This window comes from Trichosurus vulpecula, chromosome 1, assembly GCF_011100635.1.
Source record: "Trichosurus vulpecula isolate mTriVul1 chromosome 1, mTriVul1.pri, whole genome shotgun sequence".
NCBI lineage: Eukaryota > Metazoa > Chordata > Mammalia > Diprotodontia > Phalangeridae > Trichosurus > Trichosurus vulpecula.
Genome location: NC_050573.1, coordinates 78,040,326 through 78,060,685, shown reverse-complemented (window position 1 = coordinate 78,060,685; position 20,360 = coordinate 78,040,326). Strand labels below are relative to the sequence as shown.

The 20,360-nt window shown below is 49.6% G+C and overlaps 1 protein-coding gene across 2 annotated transcripts in view; it reads right to left on the bottom strand.

Moving 5' to 3' along the window:
• The window catches only part of COL5A3 (collagen type V alpha 3 chain), a 34,729-nt gene that overhangs the window by 13,313 nt on the left and 1,056 nt on the right, over positions 1 to 20,360 (bottom strand). For both annotated transcript variants that reach the window (XM_036754289.1, XM_036754282.1), the window contains 36 exons: positions 16,726 to 16,887; positions 16,429 to 16,624; positions 16,147 to 16,309; positions 14,177 to 14,290; positions 13,521 to 13,667; positions 12,476 to 12,610; positions 12,193 to 12,342; positions 11,578 to 11,625; positions 11,381 to 11,422; positions 10,703 to 10,765; positions 10,216 to 10,290; positions 9,592 to 9,675; positions 9,123 to 9,179; positions 8,902 to 8,955; positions 8,649 to 8,702; positions 8,319 to 8,372; positions 6,857 to 6,910; positions 6,715 to 6,768; positions 6,382 to 6,426; positions 6,051 to 6,104; positions 5,920 to 5,964; positions 5,723 to 5,776; positions 5,498 to 5,542; positions 4,572 to 4,625; positions 4,306 to 4,350; positions 4,068 to 4,121; positions 3,306 to 3,350; positions 3,143 to 3,196; positions 2,934 to 3,041; positions 2,686 to 2,739; positions 1,581 to 1,634; positions 1,344 to 1,388; positions 1,097 to 1,150; positions 813 to 857; positions 429 to 482; positions 263 to 316 (listed from right to left, as the gene is read on the bottom strand). In XM_036754289.1, coding sequence (XP_036610184.1) covers positions 263 to 316; positions 429 to 482; positions 813 to 857; positions 1,097 to 1,150; positions 1,344 to 1,388; positions 1,581 to 1,634; positions 2,686 to 2,739; positions 2,934 to 3,041; positions 3,143 to 3,196; positions 3,306 to 3,350; positions 4,068 to 4,121; positions 4,306 to 4,350; positions 4,572 to 4,625; positions 5,498 to 5,542; positions 5,723 to 5,776; positions 5,920 to 5,964; positions 6,051 to 6,104; positions 6,382 to 6,426; positions 6,715 to 6,768; positions 6,857 to 6,910; positions 8,319 to 8,372; positions 8,649 to 8,702; positions 8,902 to 8,955; positions 9,123 to 9,179; positions 9,592 to 9,675; positions 10,216 to 10,290; positions 10,703 to 10,765; positions 11,381 to 11,422; positions 11,578 to 11,625; positions 12,193 to 12,342; positions 12,476 to 12,610; positions 13,521 to 13,667; positions 14,177 to 14,290; positions 16,147 to 16,309; positions 16,429 to 16,624; positions 16,726 to 16,887 — 2,669 coding nt within the window. The remainder of the gene's footprint in view (positions 1 to 262; positions 317 to 428; positions 483 to 812; positions 858 to 1,096; positions 1,151 to 1,343; positions 1,389 to 1,580; positions 1,635 to 2,685; positions 2,740 to 2,933; positions 3,042 to 3,142; positions 3,197 to 3,305; positions 3,351 to 4,067; positions 4,122 to 4,305; positions 4,351 to 4,571; positions 4,626 to 5,497; positions 5,543 to 5,722; positions 5,777 to 5,919; positions 5,965 to 6,050; positions 6,105 to 6,381; positions 6,427 to 6,714; positions 6,769 to 6,856; positions 6,911 to 8,318; positions 8,373 to 8,648; positions 8,703 to 8,901; positions 8,956 to 9,122; positions 9,180 to 9,591; positions 9,676 to 10,215; positions 10,291 to 10,702; positions 10,766 to 11,380; positions 11,423 to 11,577; positions 11,626 to 12,192; positions 12,343 to 12,475; positions 12,611 to 13,520; positions 13,668 to 14,176; positions 14,291 to 16,146; positions 16,310 to 16,428; positions 16,625 to 16,725; positions 16,888 to 20,360) is intronic.

Genomic DNA, 20,360 nt, shown 5'->3' with positions numbered 1-20,360 from the left:
GAGTGGAGGGGGAGAGGACATGGAAAAGAACTTAGGAGATTTCTCATGAGAGAGTTTGGGAGGACAGTGGGAAGAGTTGGGTAGGAACATGGGAGAGTGGATAAGATTTGAACAAAGCTGTAAGAGGGGAGAGAAGGTGAGGGGGGGCAGGGAGAACAATATAGGTAAGTCCTCAGGCAAGTCCTCAGTCTGAGGAGGAAGAATTGGAGGCAACATGGGGAAGGGGATAGACAGTATATAAGTAGGTCTGGAGAACTCTTACCAACTCTCCTCGCTGCCCAGGGTGACCAGGCCTTCCTTCTTTCCCTGCAGGGCCCTGGAGAAAGATTTTCAGGGCAGTAAGAGAGAGGAGACTGGGAACACTAAGCCTCTGTCCCTCCTCCAACCCTCAAGCCTCCTCCCCTACTCCCTAGAACAGAGTAACTCACTGGAGGTCCTTTTGGCCCAGGAAATCCAGGGGGCCCCTTCAGGCCCTGTAGGCCCTAGAATAGAAGAGAGTGGTTAGGTAAATAAATAAATATTTAATGAAATAAAGTATGATCAAATAAATAATGTTAATAAGTAGTTTTCTTTTCTGTTTGGAGTTTTTTGGAGGCAATCAGGGTTAAGTGATTTGCCCAGGATAACACAGTAAGTGTCTGAGGCCAGATTTGAAATCAGGTTCTCTTGACTCCAAGGCCAGTGCTCTGACTGAACACTCTCTAGTACCTCCACCTCCAAGACTTAGGTTTCCCAACCTCTATTCCCAGAAGTCCACAACCCCAGGACCTGCCCAACACCACACCCAGCTGCTTTTCTGTGCCCCTACTGACCTTTTCTCCAGGAAACCCCGGAGCACCATCATGGCCCACATCTCCCTAGGACAGAGAGAAAAAGGTCAACTCAGGAAATGACTAAACTGGAGATGTTGGGAGGGACTGGGAGACCATGATGTAGATGGGTCCCCTTTGAAAGGTCCTAGGCAAGGGCTGTGACCCAAAACAGGCATCCACCTGGTACATGGGGGGATTTGGGAGGATTTCACTATCAGGTAGGGTTTGTAAGGAAGGGGGACAAGGGTCTTGATGGAGGGGGCTCTATACACCTTCTCCCATACCTTGGGGCCTGGTTTTCCTGTGGGACCATTCTGTCCTCTCTCTCCACGGGATCCCTACGAAGAGAAAGCAATGAGACCAAGAGACTGGGAGGGGGAAGCCCCTGCTGGGTTAGGCAGTCCAAATCCTTTCCCTTCCAAGTCCACTTCTCACCCATCCTTCCCACTCAACCTTCCCCAGAACAGGCCCCACCCAGGGAAGAGGCAAGAGTTTGGGCGATGGGACGTAGAAGAAGAAAGAGCCACTCACTGGTGGTCCCCGTTCTCCTTCCTCTCCTGGCTGACCAGCCTTCCCCTAAGAGAGAGAAGAACAGTGAGAGTTAAGGCCGAATCAGCATAGCTGGACAAGAGAAACAGCTCAGACAGATAGACAGACTGAACGAAGAGGAGGGGAAGGTGTAAGTCCCCACCCCCTCCACTGCAGAGCATACACACTGTCCCACTCAGATGCATTCAATCGCCATCTCTCCCCCTGCTCTTGGCTTACCCGTTTCCCTTTCTCTCCAGCCGGACCCAGTGGCCCTGGAAGCCCAATGGATCCCTAAGTGGGGAGAAGCAGAGAGGAGATGGGGACTGGGGCTGGGGCAGCAGGGAGGTGGGAGGAGGGAGATGCTGCCAACATTTAGTTTGTTCCTGTCATGGAAAATGTCCTTCCCTGTCCTCTCTGCCCATTCTACCCTCTCCGAAACCTAGTTTTGCCACGTCCTCCATGTTCCCCTCTGGCTCATTGGCATCTCTCCCTTCTCTGAAATACCATATGCCTTGTGGTCATAAAAGCACAGGAGCTCACAGCTGGAAGGGACTTCAGAGGCTATCTAGAGATACCTCGATGACAATCCTCCCCCTGCCCCACCCCACCCAAACTCTTATTTCCTAATCTGTTCTTGATTTTTTTTTTTTTTCTCTATTACAAGCTAAGACTCGCTGAGGGGTAGAGAGGGATGAGGAGCACTTCATCCTTAAATGAGAGGGATGTAAAATAAAAAGGCATAAATAAGATTTAAAAAAAAAACCCTCAACCTACTTCCACATGAATACCTCCAATGATGGGCAGCTCACTACCTTTCCCTCCCCACCCTATTCCATATTGACTACCCAGGCAGCCCATCACACTTCAAAATAGCTCTCATTATCAAGAAGCTTTTCCTGACATTGAAGTGAGATCTCTGCTGCTTCTACCTACTGCTCCCTGTGGGTGGCTCTGTGGCCAAGCTGAATAAAATTAAGTCTCTCTTCCCTGTGACCAGCCTCTAAGTACTTAAAGAGGAGTGCTAGGGTTCCCCCAAGCCTTTCCTTCTTCAGGCCAAACCTTCCCAGTTTTTCCCTTGTATGGCATGGTCTCTAGTCTCTTCACCATCTTGGCTGCCCTCCTCTGGCCAGCTTGCCAAGTCTCTCCTAGACTGTGAGTGAGTATCTGAGGGTAAAGAATGTCTTAGCCTTCTCTATCTATCACCAGAGTGCTTAGCAATCTCATCAGCCCTTGGTAAATACTACACTGAGACTAGATAAACTCAAGTTGGACTCTCCCTTTCCTCATCCTCTTGGCTCAGGGCCAAGGTTTTGAGCCCCCTGCCCATCCTCCGGCCCCTTACCTTAGGACCCTGACGACCTGGATATCCTGGGAGACCTGGGATACCAAGCTTTCCCTGTCGAGAGAAAAGACGGCAAAGGTTAGAGAAATCAGCCTTCTGGGGTGGCGGTGACCAGAGGCCAGGCCAGAGGTCAGACAAAAGCTAGATATAGTCAGGGGTGAGAGGGTAGAGGATCAAAGCCACAGGGACGCAAAGGGAGAAAGCAGGGCCAATGAAGAGGTTGGAGAGGGTGCTCTCTCTTTTCATACCTTCTCCCCAGCTGGGCCTGGGGGTCCCTCTTCACCCAGCAACCCTGCCTGACCCTTCAGCCCCTCAGGCCCATCTTCTCCTCTTGGGCCCAAAGGTCCGGGATCACCCTGGAACAGAGAAGATGCCCCTTGTTGACTCAGCTCCTCACGCTTCCTTTTCCCTGCTCCCCACTACCCACCTCCGTCTACCCCTCACCCCTTAATCTTACTCGATCTCCTTTTAGACCTGCATCACCCTTAAAGCCTGGGAAGCCATCTTCTCCCTGGATTGGGGGAGAGCACAAAAGTTAAAAATAGGGTCTTGGGGGAGGGGAACAGAAAGGGCCTCAATCAATTGAGGAAAGAACCTTGGCACCCCACTTTCCCTTTTACCTTCTCGCCTTTTTCCCCCTTTAGGCCTCGGTTTCCAGATGTGCCCTACAAAGAAAGAGCCTGTGTTCAGAGCCCCTCTGTAGGATAGTGCATGACTGGGGTCCAATACCTTTGCTAGGGAGACAATCTGTCACTACCCACTGGGATCTTAGCCAGAGCTGTTAATTCCTAGTGAGTATTGATAGGTGACCCCCTCCCAGTTTCTCCCTATGCCCATACACATGCAGGTAAAATCAGGTTAAAATCAGTACTAAGGGCAGGTCTGAACAGGAAGACAGGCTACTTGTGGGACTCAGAGTATATAAAGTGCGGTGTCTTTTTTGACCCTGGGCAGCTTGCCTAAGTCTCTATCTGGTTCCTAGAGTCACATGGGTATGTGGGGGGGGAGGTGCAGTTGATTGGTGGTACCCAGACAGTCTGCCTCTAGGCTCCTTCTGCCCTTTTGTAAAGACACTCAATTCCTCCCTCCCTCCTGGGAGCCCAACATTCCACCCCAGCCCTTTGTCTCACTTAGGAAGCCCCTGGAACATTCTTGGGTCACACAATGTATGACTCTGTACTCTGGCTACAATGTGAGTCTGTGCTGGGCTACAATATTGACTTTGTGCCCCAGATTGCAGTCCACACCCTGACCAGCCAGGCCTTGACCTTCTCTCCATATATCCAAAGGTCCATAGTGAATCATTCTATCAGTGGGGTGTATTACTAAACACAGTTCCTATGGATTACCCACTTTGCCTACAGATCATGGGTATTACATACCTTTACTCCTCGCTGCCCAGGATATCCTGTTGGGCCTATGGGCCCTTCTGGACCCTGGGGATTGAACCAGGGTCAGCATTCTAATTAAGCCTTTTGTACCCCCTCAAACTCCCAGACCTCCAAATTCTTCTGCTCAATAGTCTTCCTGGTCCACAGCCCCCAACTCCTCAATTCATGACCCCCAAGTCCCAAGCCTCCCCAGTCCTGGAGTTCAAACCCTTCATCTCAGTACACTCACCTGGGCCCCTTTATCTCCTGTGGGGCCCTCATGGCCGGGGTGACCCTGTGGGGGGCACACACCTGGGAAGGTCAGGAGTCAGCCAGCTATCCAAAGCCTAGAAGTTCCCATAATCCCCCAAATTCCTCCCTAATCCCCAAATTTTAGCCCTTACTCCCAAACATCAGTGGTCTCTCCACTTCTCCCACAACACCGCCCCCTCCCCACCTCTGGACCACATTCTCATTCCTCCACACACCCCCTCCCACCATGACGTCAGTCCTCACCGGTGGGCCTTCAGCTCCTGGAACACCTGGAATTCCTGGCTTTCCTGGGGGCCCCTAGAAGGAGAGGGTGGGGCAGAAGGGAGAAATCTAGAGCTTGAAATTCTGAGACCCTCTCCCCACGTTGGGGATAGCCCAGCCCAGTCATATAGCTCTTGGAAGAGTAGAATAGGACTGGCCATCCACATTTACTGAGGTTCAGAGGTGTTAAGAGCAAAGCACAATGATTTTATAATGCTCTAAGGGAATAAGCATTTGAGTGCCCACTGTGTGCCAGGCATGGAGCTAAGTGCTCTACAAAGATGGTCTCATTTGACGCTCACAACAACCCTGGGAGGTAAGTGTTACTATTATCCCCATTTTACTGAGACAAACGGGTCAAGTGACTTGCCTAGGATCACACTGCTAGTAACTGTCTGAGGCCACATTTTAACTCCTTCCTGATTTCTCACACTCTTTCTGCTCCCTAGGACAACATTTGTTGCCATGCAGGATTGTGACACACTGAATGTATCATTTAGCAACTCTGGTATGTGCACTTATACCTGCATATTTTCCCTTCAGTAAGAACAGCTGTTTCAGTTGAGTGCTCTGTGATTTCAAGGTCTGATGTAGCTTGATGGGGGGGGGGGTATGTATAGGTAATGGACAAGTTTTGTTTAATTCACTATACTTCACTATACTTCCTGTACCTTGTGTGCTAGGGGAATGTGATTTCTATTAGACAAAATTATTTGTAAATGTTCTTTTATCTACAATAACATAACGTCTGCCAGAAAACCACTACTGTAGGGCTAGGGGCTACTTTCCAACAGGTGTGTCCTACCATAAGGCAGATGGGAGGCCTGAGGATGGTATTACAGCATTTGGTCAAGATCTTCCCCCCAGAGACCCTTGAGCACGGGGAGAGGAGAGAATCACTCACTCACCTTTTCCCCTGGTGTTCCAATTGGTCCCTGTGATCCAGGAAGACCCTGGAACAGACAGGTAGGGAGTGTAAGAAAGGAGACAGGAAGAGGAAAAGAGCCAGGAAGAAGATTCATAGACTCAGAAGCTGGCCAACTGGGAGGAGGGACTCTGAAGAGCTTGGATGACCTCACTGTCCCTTCTTTGTCCATTCCCTCCCCCCACCCCATCTCAATCCTGTCACATACCTGGGGTCCTGGATTTCCTTGCTGACCTGGAGGGCCTGGCTCTCCTGGGATGCCCTGGGGAGAAAGGGGCAAGGGGGAGATTAAAGAAAATAATGGGAGTCAGTAGGGATGAGTGGGGTCAGTGAGGCTGGAGGTTAGAGAGGATGAGGGTCAGTGAGAAGAGCTGGGGAGGGTCTGAGGGAGAAATAAACTCTTACCACATTTCCTTTGGCACCAGGAGGTCCATCTATCCCCACCACACCCTGAGGGGAAAGGGGTTTGAGAATTGAGACAAAGAGACAGTCACACAGAGACAGAGATACAAAATCTCAAAGAAATAGTTTCTTACCGGTTGTCCTGGAGCGCCCGGGGGGCCTCTAGAGCCAATCAGCCCCCGAGGTCCCTGGAAGAGACAGAAGGCACTTTCACCATCCCTGTTACCTCAGTTATGATCATTTCTACCTAGAAACAAGAGCAACACACACACACACACATACACACACACACGCCCCACAGTTGGTGGCAGAAAAAGGCAAAGAGAGAGATCCAAGTAGGGACAAGCTAGGATCACAGAGTCATGGGTTTCTAAGGCCTGAAAAGGCCTTAGAAATTGTCTAGTCTCTCTTATCTTCCAGTACAGTGGGTATTGGGCAATGTGTCTCAGAGTTCAGGATACTCACTGGCTCCCCAGCTTGGCCCCTGGGCCCTGGAGGCCCCTCTGAGCCCTAGAAATATTTAAATAAATTAATGAATGAATGAATAAACAAACAAACAAATAAATAAATGATCCAAGAAGACAGGAAGTGGTGCTTGGAAGAAAGACTTCCTGAAATAGGGGGGAAAAACCCTCTACATATATAGGATCCCACTCCTACCACCTAGGTTATATATCCAGGTCATGAGTCTTGTCTGATTAGCAATAAATCACCCCCTCTACCCTGCCCCCAGACAAGCCATCTAATCTTGACTCCTCCCCCCATACCCAACCCCCAACCTACCCCCCCCCATCTTACCTTCTTACCATCCTCCCCAGGGGGCCCTGGCTGCCCAATGTGGCCAACATCTCCCTGGGGAAAGAATAAGGGAGAATGGGCATAGGAAGCACATTGGAAGGAAAATAATTCTTCAGGGGGAAGAAGGTATTGAGACACTCACCCTTTGGCCCTTCTCCCCTGGCAGCCCCGGCAGGCCATCAAAACCCCGGTCACCCTGTGCAAAGATATATGGGTTGAATCAGATTTATGGAAAAAAAAAGAATTCATGACACAACAAGAGACAGAGAGCATTACAAAATGCAAAATGGATAATTTTAATTATGTTAAATTGAAATGTTTTTGTATAAAAAAAGCCAATGCAACAAAGATTAGGAGGGAAGCAGAAAATTGGGAGAAAATTTTTATAACCAGCGTCTCTGATAAAGGCCTCATCTCTAAAATATACAGGGAACTGAGCCAAATTTATAGGAATACAAGTCATTACCCAATTGAGAAATGGTCAAAGGATATGAACAGGCAGTTTTCTGAGGAAGAAATTAAAGATATCTATAGGCATATGAAAAAATGCTCAAAATCACTACTGATTAGAGAAATGCAAATCAAAACAACTCTTAGGTACCACATCTCTCCTGTCAGATTGGCTAAAATGACAAAACAGGAAAATGATAAATGCTGGAGAGGATGTGGGAAAATTGGAACATTTTTACATTGCTGGTGGAGTTGTGAACTGATCCAGCCATTCTGGAGAGCAATTTGGAACTATGCCCAAAGGGCTATAAAAATGTTCATACCCTTTGACCCAGCAATACCACTTCTAGGGTTGTATCCCAAAGAGATCACACAAGTGGGAAAAGGACCCATATGTACAAAAATATTTATTGCAGCTCTTTTTGAGGTAGCAAAGAATTGGAAATCAAGGGGATGCCCATCAATTGCGGAATGGTTGAACAAGCTGTGGTATATGAATGTGATGGAAAACTACTGTGCTATAGGAAATGGGGATGATATGGACTTCATAACAACCTGGAAAAACCTACACGACATAATGCTGAGTGAGCGGAGCAGAACTAGGAGAACGTTATGCACAACCACAGATATAAAGATTCTGTGATGACTAACCTTGATAGACTTTGCTCTTCTCGGCAATACTAGGTGCAAAGACAACTCCTAAGGACTCACGATGGAGAATACTATCTACATCCAGAGAAAGAACTATGGAGTCTGAATGCAGATTGAGGCACACTTTATGCTTGCCTTTTTTCCCTTTTTTTTCCCTCTTTTGTTTTTGTTTTTTGGGGGGTTTTTTGGTTGTTTCTTTTTTCCCCTGATTGGTCATAATTCTTCTTCACAACTTGACTAGTGTGTAAATAAGTTCAATGCGAAGTTATACGTAGAAGATGTATTGGATTCCATGCTGTCTTGGGGAGGGGGAGGAGGTGGGGGAAGGAAATCTGGAACTCAAAATTATGTGGAACCGAGTGTTGTAAACTAAAAAACAAAAAATCTCAAAAAAAAAAAGAAATTCAACATGTAAAAAAAAAAGACATATGAGTTGAGCTTTGAACTCTGGGGCACTCCATGCTGCCTTGTGTCTCTATAGCTGCCAAATTCCCATCACCTACCTTAGGTCCAGTATCCCCTGGGAGGCCCCGTGGTCCATCTGCTCCTGAGCGACCCTGTAGCCAGGATAGAGAGAGGGAACAGAAAGGTGAGCTTCTCTCCATAACCTTGGCTACCCTCCTGTCACACTGGCTGAACTGGAGGGGCAAGAGGGTAGAGTGCTTGCTTCTCAGCCAGAACGGCTATGCTCTCATCTTCAGTGACCAGATAAAAATGAAACAGAAGATTCTTGCACAGAGCTGCAGGTCCCTGATCTTCCTTTTGTCACACCACATTTCCAGAAAACAGTGGCAGTGTCATTCAAAGATCAATGGAAGTTCTAGGTCACTTACCTGCTTTCCTTCTTTTCCAGGAGGCCCAGGTAAGCCCTGAAGACCTCTAGGACCCTGTAGGAGAAACAGAATGAGAGTAGAGGTAGGAAAATCCCCAGGTGTCTCAACTTTGACCCTAACCCCTGGAAGGATGAAGAGGGTGGTTCACAAACAGAGAGATCCTAGCCACCACCCTCAATCCTTCCTGCAGACTAGCTCATTCCTGTGCCCTGACCATCGTTGGTCAGATACCAATACCCCCCTAAAAACTCACCTGTGGTCCTGCTACCCCTGTTTCTCCTTTCAAACCTGGATATCCAGGGAGACCCTGAATAGGGGCAGAAGAGTTAGAAGAGTGAGTAAGCAGAAAGAAGTGACCCATCTCAGGGTGACACAGGAACTGATCTTCCTCATTCATTTTCCCTCCCTCCTCTGCAAACTGCCTCTCCACCCTCAACTACTTCCCTCCCATTACAGGTCCTGCCTCCAACTCACCAAGGGTCCAGCTCGACCTGTAAGCCCCATAGGACCAGGAGGGCCTTGCATGGAGAGCTGGAGAATTGGAGAGAGATATTAATACATCCTCAAGATCCTTTTCATGATTCCCACAGACACCAAGCCACCTTTCCCCAGAGAGTAGAGAGAAATACCATCCAAAGTCCCTCCTGAACATCCCCACCCAAGGCTGGAAGAAGATGCAAAAGGGACAGGTCCCCATTAGCCCATCATGAACCACAACAGCCCTTCCATCACCAAGTCACTCCATTACCTTCTCCAGTCATATCCCCCCATAAATGTCCAGTTATCTACCCATACCCTCTCCAACCCACTAAGGCCACTCATTTATCGCAGTTTAATTTCTATGAGCCCCCCTTTAACTCCACAAAAGCTTCCTTATCTCTTATGGAATCCCTTGAACCCTTATTCCTCCCATAAGTGTCTCATTACCCATGTAGGCTCCCACCTGGGCTTGTTGTAGCACTGCTTGAGCCTGTGCCTGTTGGAATGAGCTTGGAGGACCCTTGAGGAACTCACCCCCAAATTGGAACTGGGGAGATAGAAGTGGTGAGTAATGGAAAGATCAAAGAGAGACAGCCCTCCCCCAAATCCATATGTCAAGGTCCTCTCATAAACACACACGTGGAGGGGAGAAGGGGAGGGGAAATAAGGGAGCCCATGGAGGGACAACCTGCTCACAGGTTCCCCATCACCATATCAATGTTTGAGAACAGGGTGAAATTGGCAAATGGAGAGCCAGTCTGCCAAAGGTCAGAACTTCTTTCTGTACATACATTTGGGGAGAAAGGGCAGAGGAGCTATGAAGGAACATTCATCCATAAACAAGGGTCCCCAAAACACACAATGGGAGAAGGTGAGGTGGAACCATGGAGAAGCATCCTCCCCTGCCCCATTGAAATATATCAGAGCCCACACACACAGTGTGTGGCAGAGTTGTACCATGGAGTGGCAGCCCCTCCCCTATAGATCAAGGTTCCTTCCCATACCTACATACACTAGGGAATGTGGGAGACATGGGATCTCTCCACTATCAGAACCCCTTCTTGTCCCATTCCCTTTCCCAACTCACAGGCATCATAATCACAGTTCCAGGGAGGCCTCGGATACCATCCACTCCAGGGACACCAGGACGACCAGCAGGTCCCTGACGAAGTGAGAGAGGGGATGAAAAGACATGTCTATTCAAAGAGATTCATGTAAAGCTCAAGATAGAATGTTGTGGGAACCACAGAAAGAGAAAAGGATCAAAGAGAAACAAAGAGTAACATTGGTCGGGAGTACATTGAAGAAAGTCTTAGAGGTCATCTAGTCCAGTCCCTTCACTTTACAAATGAGAAAAACGGGGCTTAACAAACTTAAATGACTTGTCCAAGATCACACAGGTAGGTACTAAGTGGTAGAACTAGAATTCAGGCTGAAGTCTTCTAATTCCCTGAGTCAGGACTTCTTCCCAGGCTCATTCCCCTTTGGCATGAGGGATTCCAAATCTCCACCTGCTCCCAGTCTCTGAAGTGTCCCCCAAACCTTATCTCTCCCTCCATGCTTGAACTCCTTACCCTTTCACCTGGGTCCCCAGGGAAGCCAGGTGGGCCAGGAGGGCCTGAAGGGCCAACTATTCCCTGTGAGAAGAGAAAAGTAGGAGTCAAAATGGAAGAGACGTCTGGGGTTGAGACTGATCCCCCCTTCAATGATTCTCATAATGACCTCCTTCCACTGACATTTCTCACTGATCATCCATCACTGACCCCTTTTTAAAAATAAAATTATTTTTATTTTCAGTTCCAAATTCTCTCCCTCCTTCCAAACCTTCCCCCACCATTGAAAGGCAAGAGATAGGAAACCCATTATACATTTTAAAGTCACACAAAACCTTTCTCCAAAGGACTCCCTTTAGACCACTCACCCCCCTCTATCTGAGCCCCACCACTTCAATAACTCCTCACCAGCTACTTCTACAATGACCGCCATAACTGTATCCCTTTCAAGCCCAGCACCACCGCCACTGAGCTCCAAAGATCCCCTTAGACTCCCTTCAATCACCCCCTCCACTAAACTCTACTGACCTCCAATTCAAAGACAAACCCCTCCCCCCAACTCCTTCAGCCACCTCTCCAGCTATGTGGTCCTGGACTGAGAAGAATGGAAATCAACCTGGAGATGATTACTAAAGTTCATTCTGGAGCCAGGAGCTGGGAAGGTGGGATAACCAAAAGGAAAGGGAGAGTAATGCTCACCAAAGGCCCTGGAAGTCCTGGGGGTCCCTCAAACTGCTGTCCCTGTCAGATAAAGATGAACACAAAATACAGCCAGTTCACAACACCCCTCCCCCACATCCCTGCAAGGAAGGGGGTCCAACACTACCCCCCCACATCCCTGCAAGGAAGGGGGTCCAACACTACCCCGCACCTCGTGTTTACTGTCTCCCACTCACCAGTTCAATAACTGCCGGCTCCCCTTTCTGACCTTTTTCACCAGCATCCTGGGATGTAGTGGAAGGGGAAGAGGAGAGGGCAATACAGAGACTCAGAATCCCTCACAAATCCAACCCCCCCTTTCCCCCATTAGGTAAAGTATCAACCCTTTGGTTCCACCATGCTGTCCCCTAGTTAGGGGTCCTGTGTCCCAAGCCTTCAACCTTCCCAGAGCAACTTGAGAAACAGAGTTCCTCCAGAGTTCCCCATCCACCATTCCACTAGGCTTCCCCCCAAGACTCATCATGCAGAATTTTTCAGCCCCCTAAAGTTTTCCATTCTCGCACTGCTTCCCATTCTCCTTTCTCCCAGAGTCCTCAACCTCCCCAGAGCCTAGGGCCTTCCATTTCCCCCAAATTCCCAATTCTTCCATAGTTTCTTATTCCCCAGGTTTCTTATTCCCTTCATCCTTCAGAGATAGCCTCATCTTCTCAGACCCCACCTCCTGCTACTCAGAGATCATCTCTCAGCACCTTTCATCCCCCTAGAGTCTCCTAGCCCTCAGAGCCTTTTTTTCCTAGAGCTCCGTATCTTCCCCAAGTCCTTAATTCCCCAGAGACCTCCCCCAAACTCACAGAAAATACGTAGATCTGGGTTTCTGACCCACGCTCAGCTGGCCCATAGATGGGGTTCATGGTATAGTTTTCCCACTCCTCATTCCTGCCCTCTCTTGGCTCAGGGAACTTGTGTGTAGCTTTGGAGGACACTGGCTCACTTCCAGGGTCCTGGGAAGAAGTCACAAGGGTTAGGTAAAACAGACGCATCATTCCTCCTTCCATCCCTCTCTTCCTCCGTCCTTCACTCCTGCCCCTCAGGCCTGTCCACTCCCCATTCCTCATCCCCAGACTCTGGCCTTACCTTATAGGTGGTGACATTGAGACTGATGGCCACTGTGGATGTGATGACTGTGACATTTGAGGGGGCAGTTGGGGCCACAGTCTCTGTCTCAGGGGAGACAGTTAGAGTCTCTGCCTCAGGAATGTGAATGGTGGTCTGAGAGAGAGAGAACAGATCAGCAATTCTGGGGGACCTGAGGCTGCAGGGTCTGGGTAGAGGACAGGCAGACCCACAAACATGACATAACACAGACCAGGGAAGAACTGAGCACAGGCCAAGGAACAACTGAGCACAATGCTGAACACAGGGTAGGGGAAAGCGCAGATCTCAGATTCTGCAGGAGCTCAAAGCGAGCCCAGTGGGCTATGCTTATGGGGGAAGGAGGGCTTCAGCAAGATCTGCGTCCTGGGTGGAGGAGGGATGTATTAATAGAAGAAGAAAAAGGATAAGGAATTATAGGATAGGTAACAACATGACCAAAGGTAAGAGAAGAAGGAAGGGATAGGACAGGAGCTCTGGGAGGTACATTAGGGTCATACTGGAGACCTCATATGCCAGTCCTGAGGACAGTGGGGCTTGTCAACAATAGAGTCAGTATCAAGCCTAAGGGCCAGGTGTCTGAAAGTCAGAGACAATAAGTTTCCCCTGGCTCCAGAATAGCACTCAGTGGTCAATCCTGCCCAGCCGGGCCAGAACAAGGGAGTGGGGGTAGGGGACCAGGATCAGACTTATTTCCCCACAATTCCCTGGGGCCCAGGGCAGCTGCTGGAAGAATTGGGTCAAGAGAAGGAAAAGAGGGGGAGGTAAGGAGATAGCTCCTGGGCAAAAGGTCGGGAATAAGGAGGGTAGGGAGGAGAACTAAAGAGACCTGGGAAGGCCCAGGAAGGACTCCAGCTATTCCCCACATCCTGGGGGCATCAACAGTGACCCTAAAAACCTCTGACTAGCTGTATCTCTCTCCCACCCTCAGTCCCTTCTTAATGACCACTAGTCTTCATTAATGAAAATTAAAGCTGGGTGGGACTGGTCTGGGGAAAGTTACAAGTGGGGAGGCGGGAGACCTTACCTGGCTCTCTGGTAAAGTCGGGAGCACTTCTGGTTTCTCAGAGTCTTTGTTTTTCTTCTTCTTGCCCTTGCCCTTTCGGCCCTTTCGGCCCTTTCCCTTCCCTTTCCCCTTCCCCTTCCTTTGGGGATGAGGGGTATCTGGCTCAACCTGGGTAGAAGGCATCCTGCTCAGGGCCCAGAAGATGCTTCCCCGCAAGCAGCCCTTCTCTAGGTTGGGAGCCCAAGCATTCTGGTCACATAGGATCTTGGACCGTGAGCTAGTTATTAAGTGTCAGCCTGCCCCAAAGTGAGCAATCAAAAATCACTTGCCCCAGGGCAGGGGTCATCCATCCCATGCCAACAAGTCAGGGATCACCTACTCTATGCTAGGATAATTATCTGTCCCATGTCAGGGTATATAAAGTCATAGGATCATAGATTTAAAGCTCAAAAGGACTTTGCAGGTGAAGTCAAACCCCTTCATGAGGAAATGAGGAAACTGAAGCCAAGACAGATTAAGTTCATTTGGCCTTAGTTAGCTTAATAACTTGGGTAGTTGGTATCTGAGGCAGGATTCAAACTCAGGTCTTCCTGATGCCAGATACAGTACTCTATCCACAATGTCATCTAACTGCCTCAAAGTCATTTATTTTGTGGCAGATGGAAAGTTTTGCTCACCCCTGTGGCTGGGGTGGTTGGGGTGGTGGGGGTGTCGCAGCTGGGCAGCAGGTTTTCACAGGCCCTGAAGGCAGCCTGAGCATCTTGCAGTATCATAAGTTCCTGGATATCCCCCTGCAGAGAGAAAAAGAAAGGGAAGAAAGTGAGGGGAGGGTCTGAGGAATTAGGAACTGGGATCATCCTTGCTCTCTCCCGGCTGCCTTGATAGCACCTGCTTTGAAAGTTAGACACCACCCCACCTCACCTCACCCCCCCCCAACCCAGACTATTCTTCTATCTCATACAGGGTAAGGCTGGGGAAAGGTAGTATCAGTTCCCCAGTACCAAATTAGGCAGGGGTGAGGGTGTAGGCTCCTTGGAAACAACTCTAGGAACAGCTGGGGCTGACTCAGACTCTATCTACTACTCCCAGGCCCCCTTAGGCTGAGTGCGTGTGTGTCTGTGTTGGGGTAGGGGGAGGTTGGGGTAGGGAGAGAAGGAATGGAATGAGTCTTCTGGCCCATCCCATCCCATTCCATGAAGTTGTGGGAACTGGGAGCCTCTGTAGAAGGGCCTGGTCCTCTCCCCCCCCCCCCCCCCCCACCACAAGTCAGTCACACATATCCAATCTGGACCCAGTCTCTGGGAAAGCTCATACTTCTCCCAGGCCCAGGATGCCTCTGTCCTGACACCCTCTTTCCCCATTCTCACAAAATGTTTTCAGGGAGAGAGGGGTCTCCCTGATATTTCTGCTCCAACACAAGCATTGTGCCCTCCATATACATCAGGCCCTCAGAGACAGGGAGCCCCTAACATCTTAGGAATTCAGGGTTCCCTTTTGGGACCTTAAAATGAAATATCTTCCAGTTCCATGTCTCTGAAACTTCCTAGAAATTCCTCTTCCCAGAGACCTTCCTCCAAGAAACTCTTCTAGACCAAGTACTTTAAAATCCACGATCCCCTCCAATATTCTCCAAGGATTCCCACCTCTTCCCCATGCTTCAGAAACTAACCCCTCCCCAGGCCATTTCATCACCTTTACATAAAGACCCCATCAAAACCAACCCCACTCTCCTTAGATGCCCTCCAGGGATCCCTGCTTCCAGAGATCCCCTAAAGACCCTCTAAGAAATCCCCAGAGTCCTCTGATGCCTGGAGAGAGACACACTCAGAGTCTGGTCAGTGTTTTCCTAGAAAAAATCATCTAGATTCTCACTAGAGGTGAGTGCTAGGTGGAGAAGTGGATAGACTACTGGCCATGGAGTCAGAAAGATCTGAGTTCAAATTTGATCTCAGATACTAGCTGTGCCTCCTTCCCCCAAAATAGATTCTCACCAGAGTTCTTCTAGATACTCTCATCCAAGACTTTTCAGAGAGCCCCCTGGTATCACCCACATTCCTCAACAGCCCTAACTCCCCAGAACCAAAGCAGAAAATGGAGAGAAGGGGGAGCTAGAGAGGAGGCTAGTGGGGAGAAATCTCTAATGAAGGACATGAACACCACAGACACAGGGAGGGTCATTTTCCTAGCCTCACACTCTGGAATCCACCCTGAGCCCCTCCCCACCAACAGTGTTGAATGCACAACATCACAGCATCCCACCATTATCATTTCCCAGCAGAATGGAGCTGCATTTTCTCAGCAGCTCCAGGTTGCCTCACCCTGGCCCCACCCCACCTACTTCTTTATTCTGAACTCTTAGTTCCCATCTCTGAGGCCTGGAGCAAGAATGGAGGGTGAGGGGTGGAGTTGAGATCTGGGAGAAGCCATGAAGAAAGGAACCCTGAGCTCTCTGATAGAAGAGGGGTGGCTTCAGTTCTCCAACCTGGTTTTCTGTTTTGTCCTAGCATTGGGTGAATTAGGGCCCCAAGGGTCAGGATTTCCCTTAGATCTGTCTGCACATTCTATACCCTCCCCACCTCCATTTTTCTCCACCTACAGATCATCATCGTCCCCTGGGTTTCCTTCCCTGCAAGGGCTCTACCCCCACCTGGAAGGCCTCTTCTCCAGGGTCCTGTGTCCCCAGCATAATAAGCCCAGCTGTGCTGACAGGGGTCAATCTCTGCCACTCCCAGCTCACTGGGGGCTGTGGTTCACAGTCAGCCACCAGGGTCACTGTCCAGCTGTCCACACTGACTGCCACACGGTGCCACCTGGAGGGAGAAGGAGTTCAACCTTGATGTGGGGGTGGGAAATGCTACTGATCCCTCTTTTCTCAAACTCCTGGCCCATCAACCTGAGGTTAACTGATTGGAGCTCCAGATGCACTCACCTGCCATCCATGAGGTCAACTGTCGTGGGAAGCAGACTGGGGCTGGGGGGATCAGATAGGAGTTGGGTTGGCCGCCCCACCCCTAGCCCCAGTTGCCTCACTCCCCTTTCATCATAAATGGACAGGAGGACAGCCTGACCAGATGAATAGCCCCTCAGGGTGACCAGCAGCGAAAAGTTCTCTGGAAAGTGACCAGCTGGGAAAGTGGGAGAAGACAACTCAGAATGGGGCCTCCCCAGATGGCCTTGTCTACCTGTCTTGTCATGCATTCCCCCAACTTCCCCTCGCAGGTCTTACCTGGCCAAAGCTGCCCGGTGTGGACACTGAGCTGGCTGGAGTTTCCCACCCAGAATGCTCGATCTCCTTCTGGGGACCTTTGGGGGCAAAATCCTTGCACTTCGGGGACCTTGGCTTTGCCTTCCTTGACTCCCAATGCCTGAAGCACATCTACAGGATCAGCTGAAAGAACAAACCACAAGGTCATGGGTGCTGGGGTGGGACAGGGGCTGAGATGACCTAACTCTCCCCACATATTGGTCTTGTGTTGGGGAGCTGATGTTTGGGAAGGGAGAAACCAGGATTAGGAGCTTGGGAGGCAGGACCTGGGCCTGGGACACCCTTTTCTCTGCTCCTATCACCCCCACCCCCAGCTGTTCCATCCTGTTAGGCCTTTGGCTCCAATCATTTTTAACTTAGTCTTTGGTGAGAAAAAAATCTGACCTAGTTTTAGGATGAATCAAAAGTTCCTGGCCTGAGCCCCAGAGCCTGACTCTGTCTTTTCTCCCCCAGTCCCAGCCCAGGGCCCCTGGGCCCTTGCAGCTCTTACCCCTGCTCCTAGTCAGGCTGAAATCTCAGCTCTTCCCTCTCCTCTCCCCCTGGGGTCCTTAGCCCTCTTACTACTCCCTCTGGCTCCTGATCTTTTCCAGAGAAACAAGGGGAGGAGGCCCAAGGGAAAACATGTATGCAGAGAATGTACATTCTAGAAGGTTTGTTCTTATTGAAGTGTCCCCCCCTGCACATACACACACAGAGGCAAGCTGGCAGCAGGAAGAGGCCAGATGTGGAGCAAATGACCCCCTCACCCAGTGTCCACAGAGCCAGCTACTATTATGGAGCATGTGTTGGGGGTGCTTAATGACCATCCCTCCCTAGCTCCTCAAAGTAACATAGGTACAGGAATGGAGGGAGGGCAAGGGACAGGTGGAGGGGGAATATAATTATGGGGCTTTATGTAAAGCAGCCCCCACCCTGGGAAAAACCAAGTAGTCCAGGCACAGAGACTAAGTGAATCCAGATGGGCCCCTCCCTTTGCTGCAGAGCAGCACTGAGGAGGAGCAGGGGGCTTCCCCTGGGCCCCCCCCCCCAACCTCCTGTCCTACTGACCTTCTGACCTAAGATTCTTGGCAGAATCAAGATTTCCACAGAATCTGCCATGATCTCACTCCAATCTCCCAGCGCTGCTGACTTCACCAAAGGAGAGGCAGGATTCCATACTGACTTGTCCCCTCTCTGCCCCACCCCCACCAGGAAGGGGGAAGATTAAGTAAGGGAGGGGTTTCCCTTGGACCCTAAGAACTTACCCTCCCCCAACTATAGATCATTCTTTGGTAACAGTCTACACAGGATAATCTATCTTCCCCTTTCTTGGGATTCATAAACTTGTCTCATCAATTGTCTCTCCCTGTGTGTATTTGTGTTTATTTTTGCTTTTTAAAAACTGATTCTGAATTTCATAGTCTGGCACATAACTGGACTGTCAGGAAATGGGATCTGAGTTAGAGCCTTCTACCCTTCAGTGTGTGTGAGAAGGATTTGGAGGGGAAAGAGGAAGGGTTAGTGTCAGGGCTCCCTTAGAGGGTAAAGCAGAAGGCTGGGACTCAGGCTCTCTGCTGACCACAGGCGTCACTCTCCATGGATGGTCACTGGTCCATAGTAAGGGAAGAAATATAAGTGATGATCTGGCCACTCTCCCCATCAGTCTTCCCACAACCATTCTACCTAACCCCGCCCCTCCCCAATCTTTGGGGTGGGAGTGTGAAGGGAGCAAATACTTCTGAATTGCTCATTCTAACAATTCTTGGCATTTGTAAATTCTTGCTAACACCTAACCTAAATCCCTCCTACTTCCACTTCAGGTTCTTCCCCTTACTTCCTCAAATGACTTTTCTAAAACTTATGGCAGTATCTGGTGCTGTCTCTAGTCTTGGAGTTACCTCATTCCTTCCCTTTTCCCCAGGCCAGAGTGACCAAAGACAAGAGGCCTTTAGTCCTAGAGGATGGGGGCGGAGTTGGCATCAGTGGCCTCTCTCTCCTCTCCCCCATTCCAACTCTCTGCCAAGCTAGGGCCTAGGAAAAGAATGAAAGGGGTCTGGGGCAGTTACAGAGCTCAAGGTCTTCTTTATGGACACTGAAATACTAATATGGGTTAGCTCTGGGGAGCAAAGGGACTTCCAATCACAGATGTAGGAGAAGGGCAGTACCCTTCCCAGAAGCAACCAGGACAGAGTACTTCAGAGTCACCTCCCCCTGAGGAATGCCTGTTCTAAGAGAGAGAATGGGGGCTCCTTCCCCTGGGGGGTGGAGAGACCCCCCCCCCATGCCAGATATGCACAGCTGCCTATGCGTCACAGTCGCTGATGACTCATCCAGCCCAGGCCTAGGGCCACCCTGGGGGATGCTGAGAAATTAGAAAGGAAAAACACTTTTAAACTGGGTCGCAGCTGGTGGGGGAGGAGAGGATATTTGCCCCCTCCAACCCAGCCCCTGAACCCAAGCCGGCCCCTCCCCTTCTCCCTGGGCCCTGTCCATGGTGCTGAGCTGAACGGCCTCAGGGACCGCCCAGGGCTCCTGTGTAGTAGTGAGCAGGCGGGGCAACCAAGGCTAGGGACTCCGGGTTAGCAGGGCAGAGTACCCATTGTCAAAGGAAGCAAATGGGATTGGAGTTTGGAGAGAAAGGTGGAGACATGGGCAAAACCACTCTAGGGTAGGAAGGATGACCGGGGAGGCAGTTCAGACCTCCAGGGGGCGCCATCATCTCCCCTTTTTCTCTCCTCCCCCAAAGCCAAGGGATGGGCAGAAGCTAATGAGAATAATCCTCTCTCAGCTAAACTTCTCCGGAAAATATTCACGCCCTTCCCACATCACCACCACCACACGCACACAATGATGCAATAAAAATAACATTTATGCAACATAATTACACACAATTTCATATATGACAACTCAACTCAGTCACACACAATCTCACTTATATTAGCACAATTGTTGTTCAGTCGTTTCAGTCACGTCCGACTCTTCCTGACCCCATTTGGGGTTTTCTTGGCAAAGATACTGGAGTGGTTTGCCATTTCCTTCTCCAGCTCATTTTACAAATGAAGAAACTGAGACAAACAGGGTTAAATGGCTTGCCCAGGGTTAAATGACTTATTCTGCTAGTGTCTGAGGTCACATTTGAACTCAGATCTTAATACAATCACTGATACACAATCATTGTCTTTCACACACCTCCAGTACAGAGTGTCATACATACACACACACACACACACACACACACCTCTTTATCACACACATAATCATTATATCATACACTGAGGCACATATGCGTCCAACTGCCAGAGCACACACAGAATAATTTACACCCACCACTCAAACAATACCAGCCTCACACACAAACACGCAATTATACTCACAGACACTTGAGCAGCCTCACAATGCTGCACAATGCTACAAGGCACACAGTGCTGTGTGTGACAATCACAACCACAGACACAGATAAGGTACACAGATATACAACTACAATCACACAATTCAATCATTATCGTACACACAGACTGACAGATCGTAACTACTACCATAATGCAGTGATACAGTCACACACATACATTGACACACGATCAGTCACTATCCCACTTCAAACTGATAGTCACAATCAC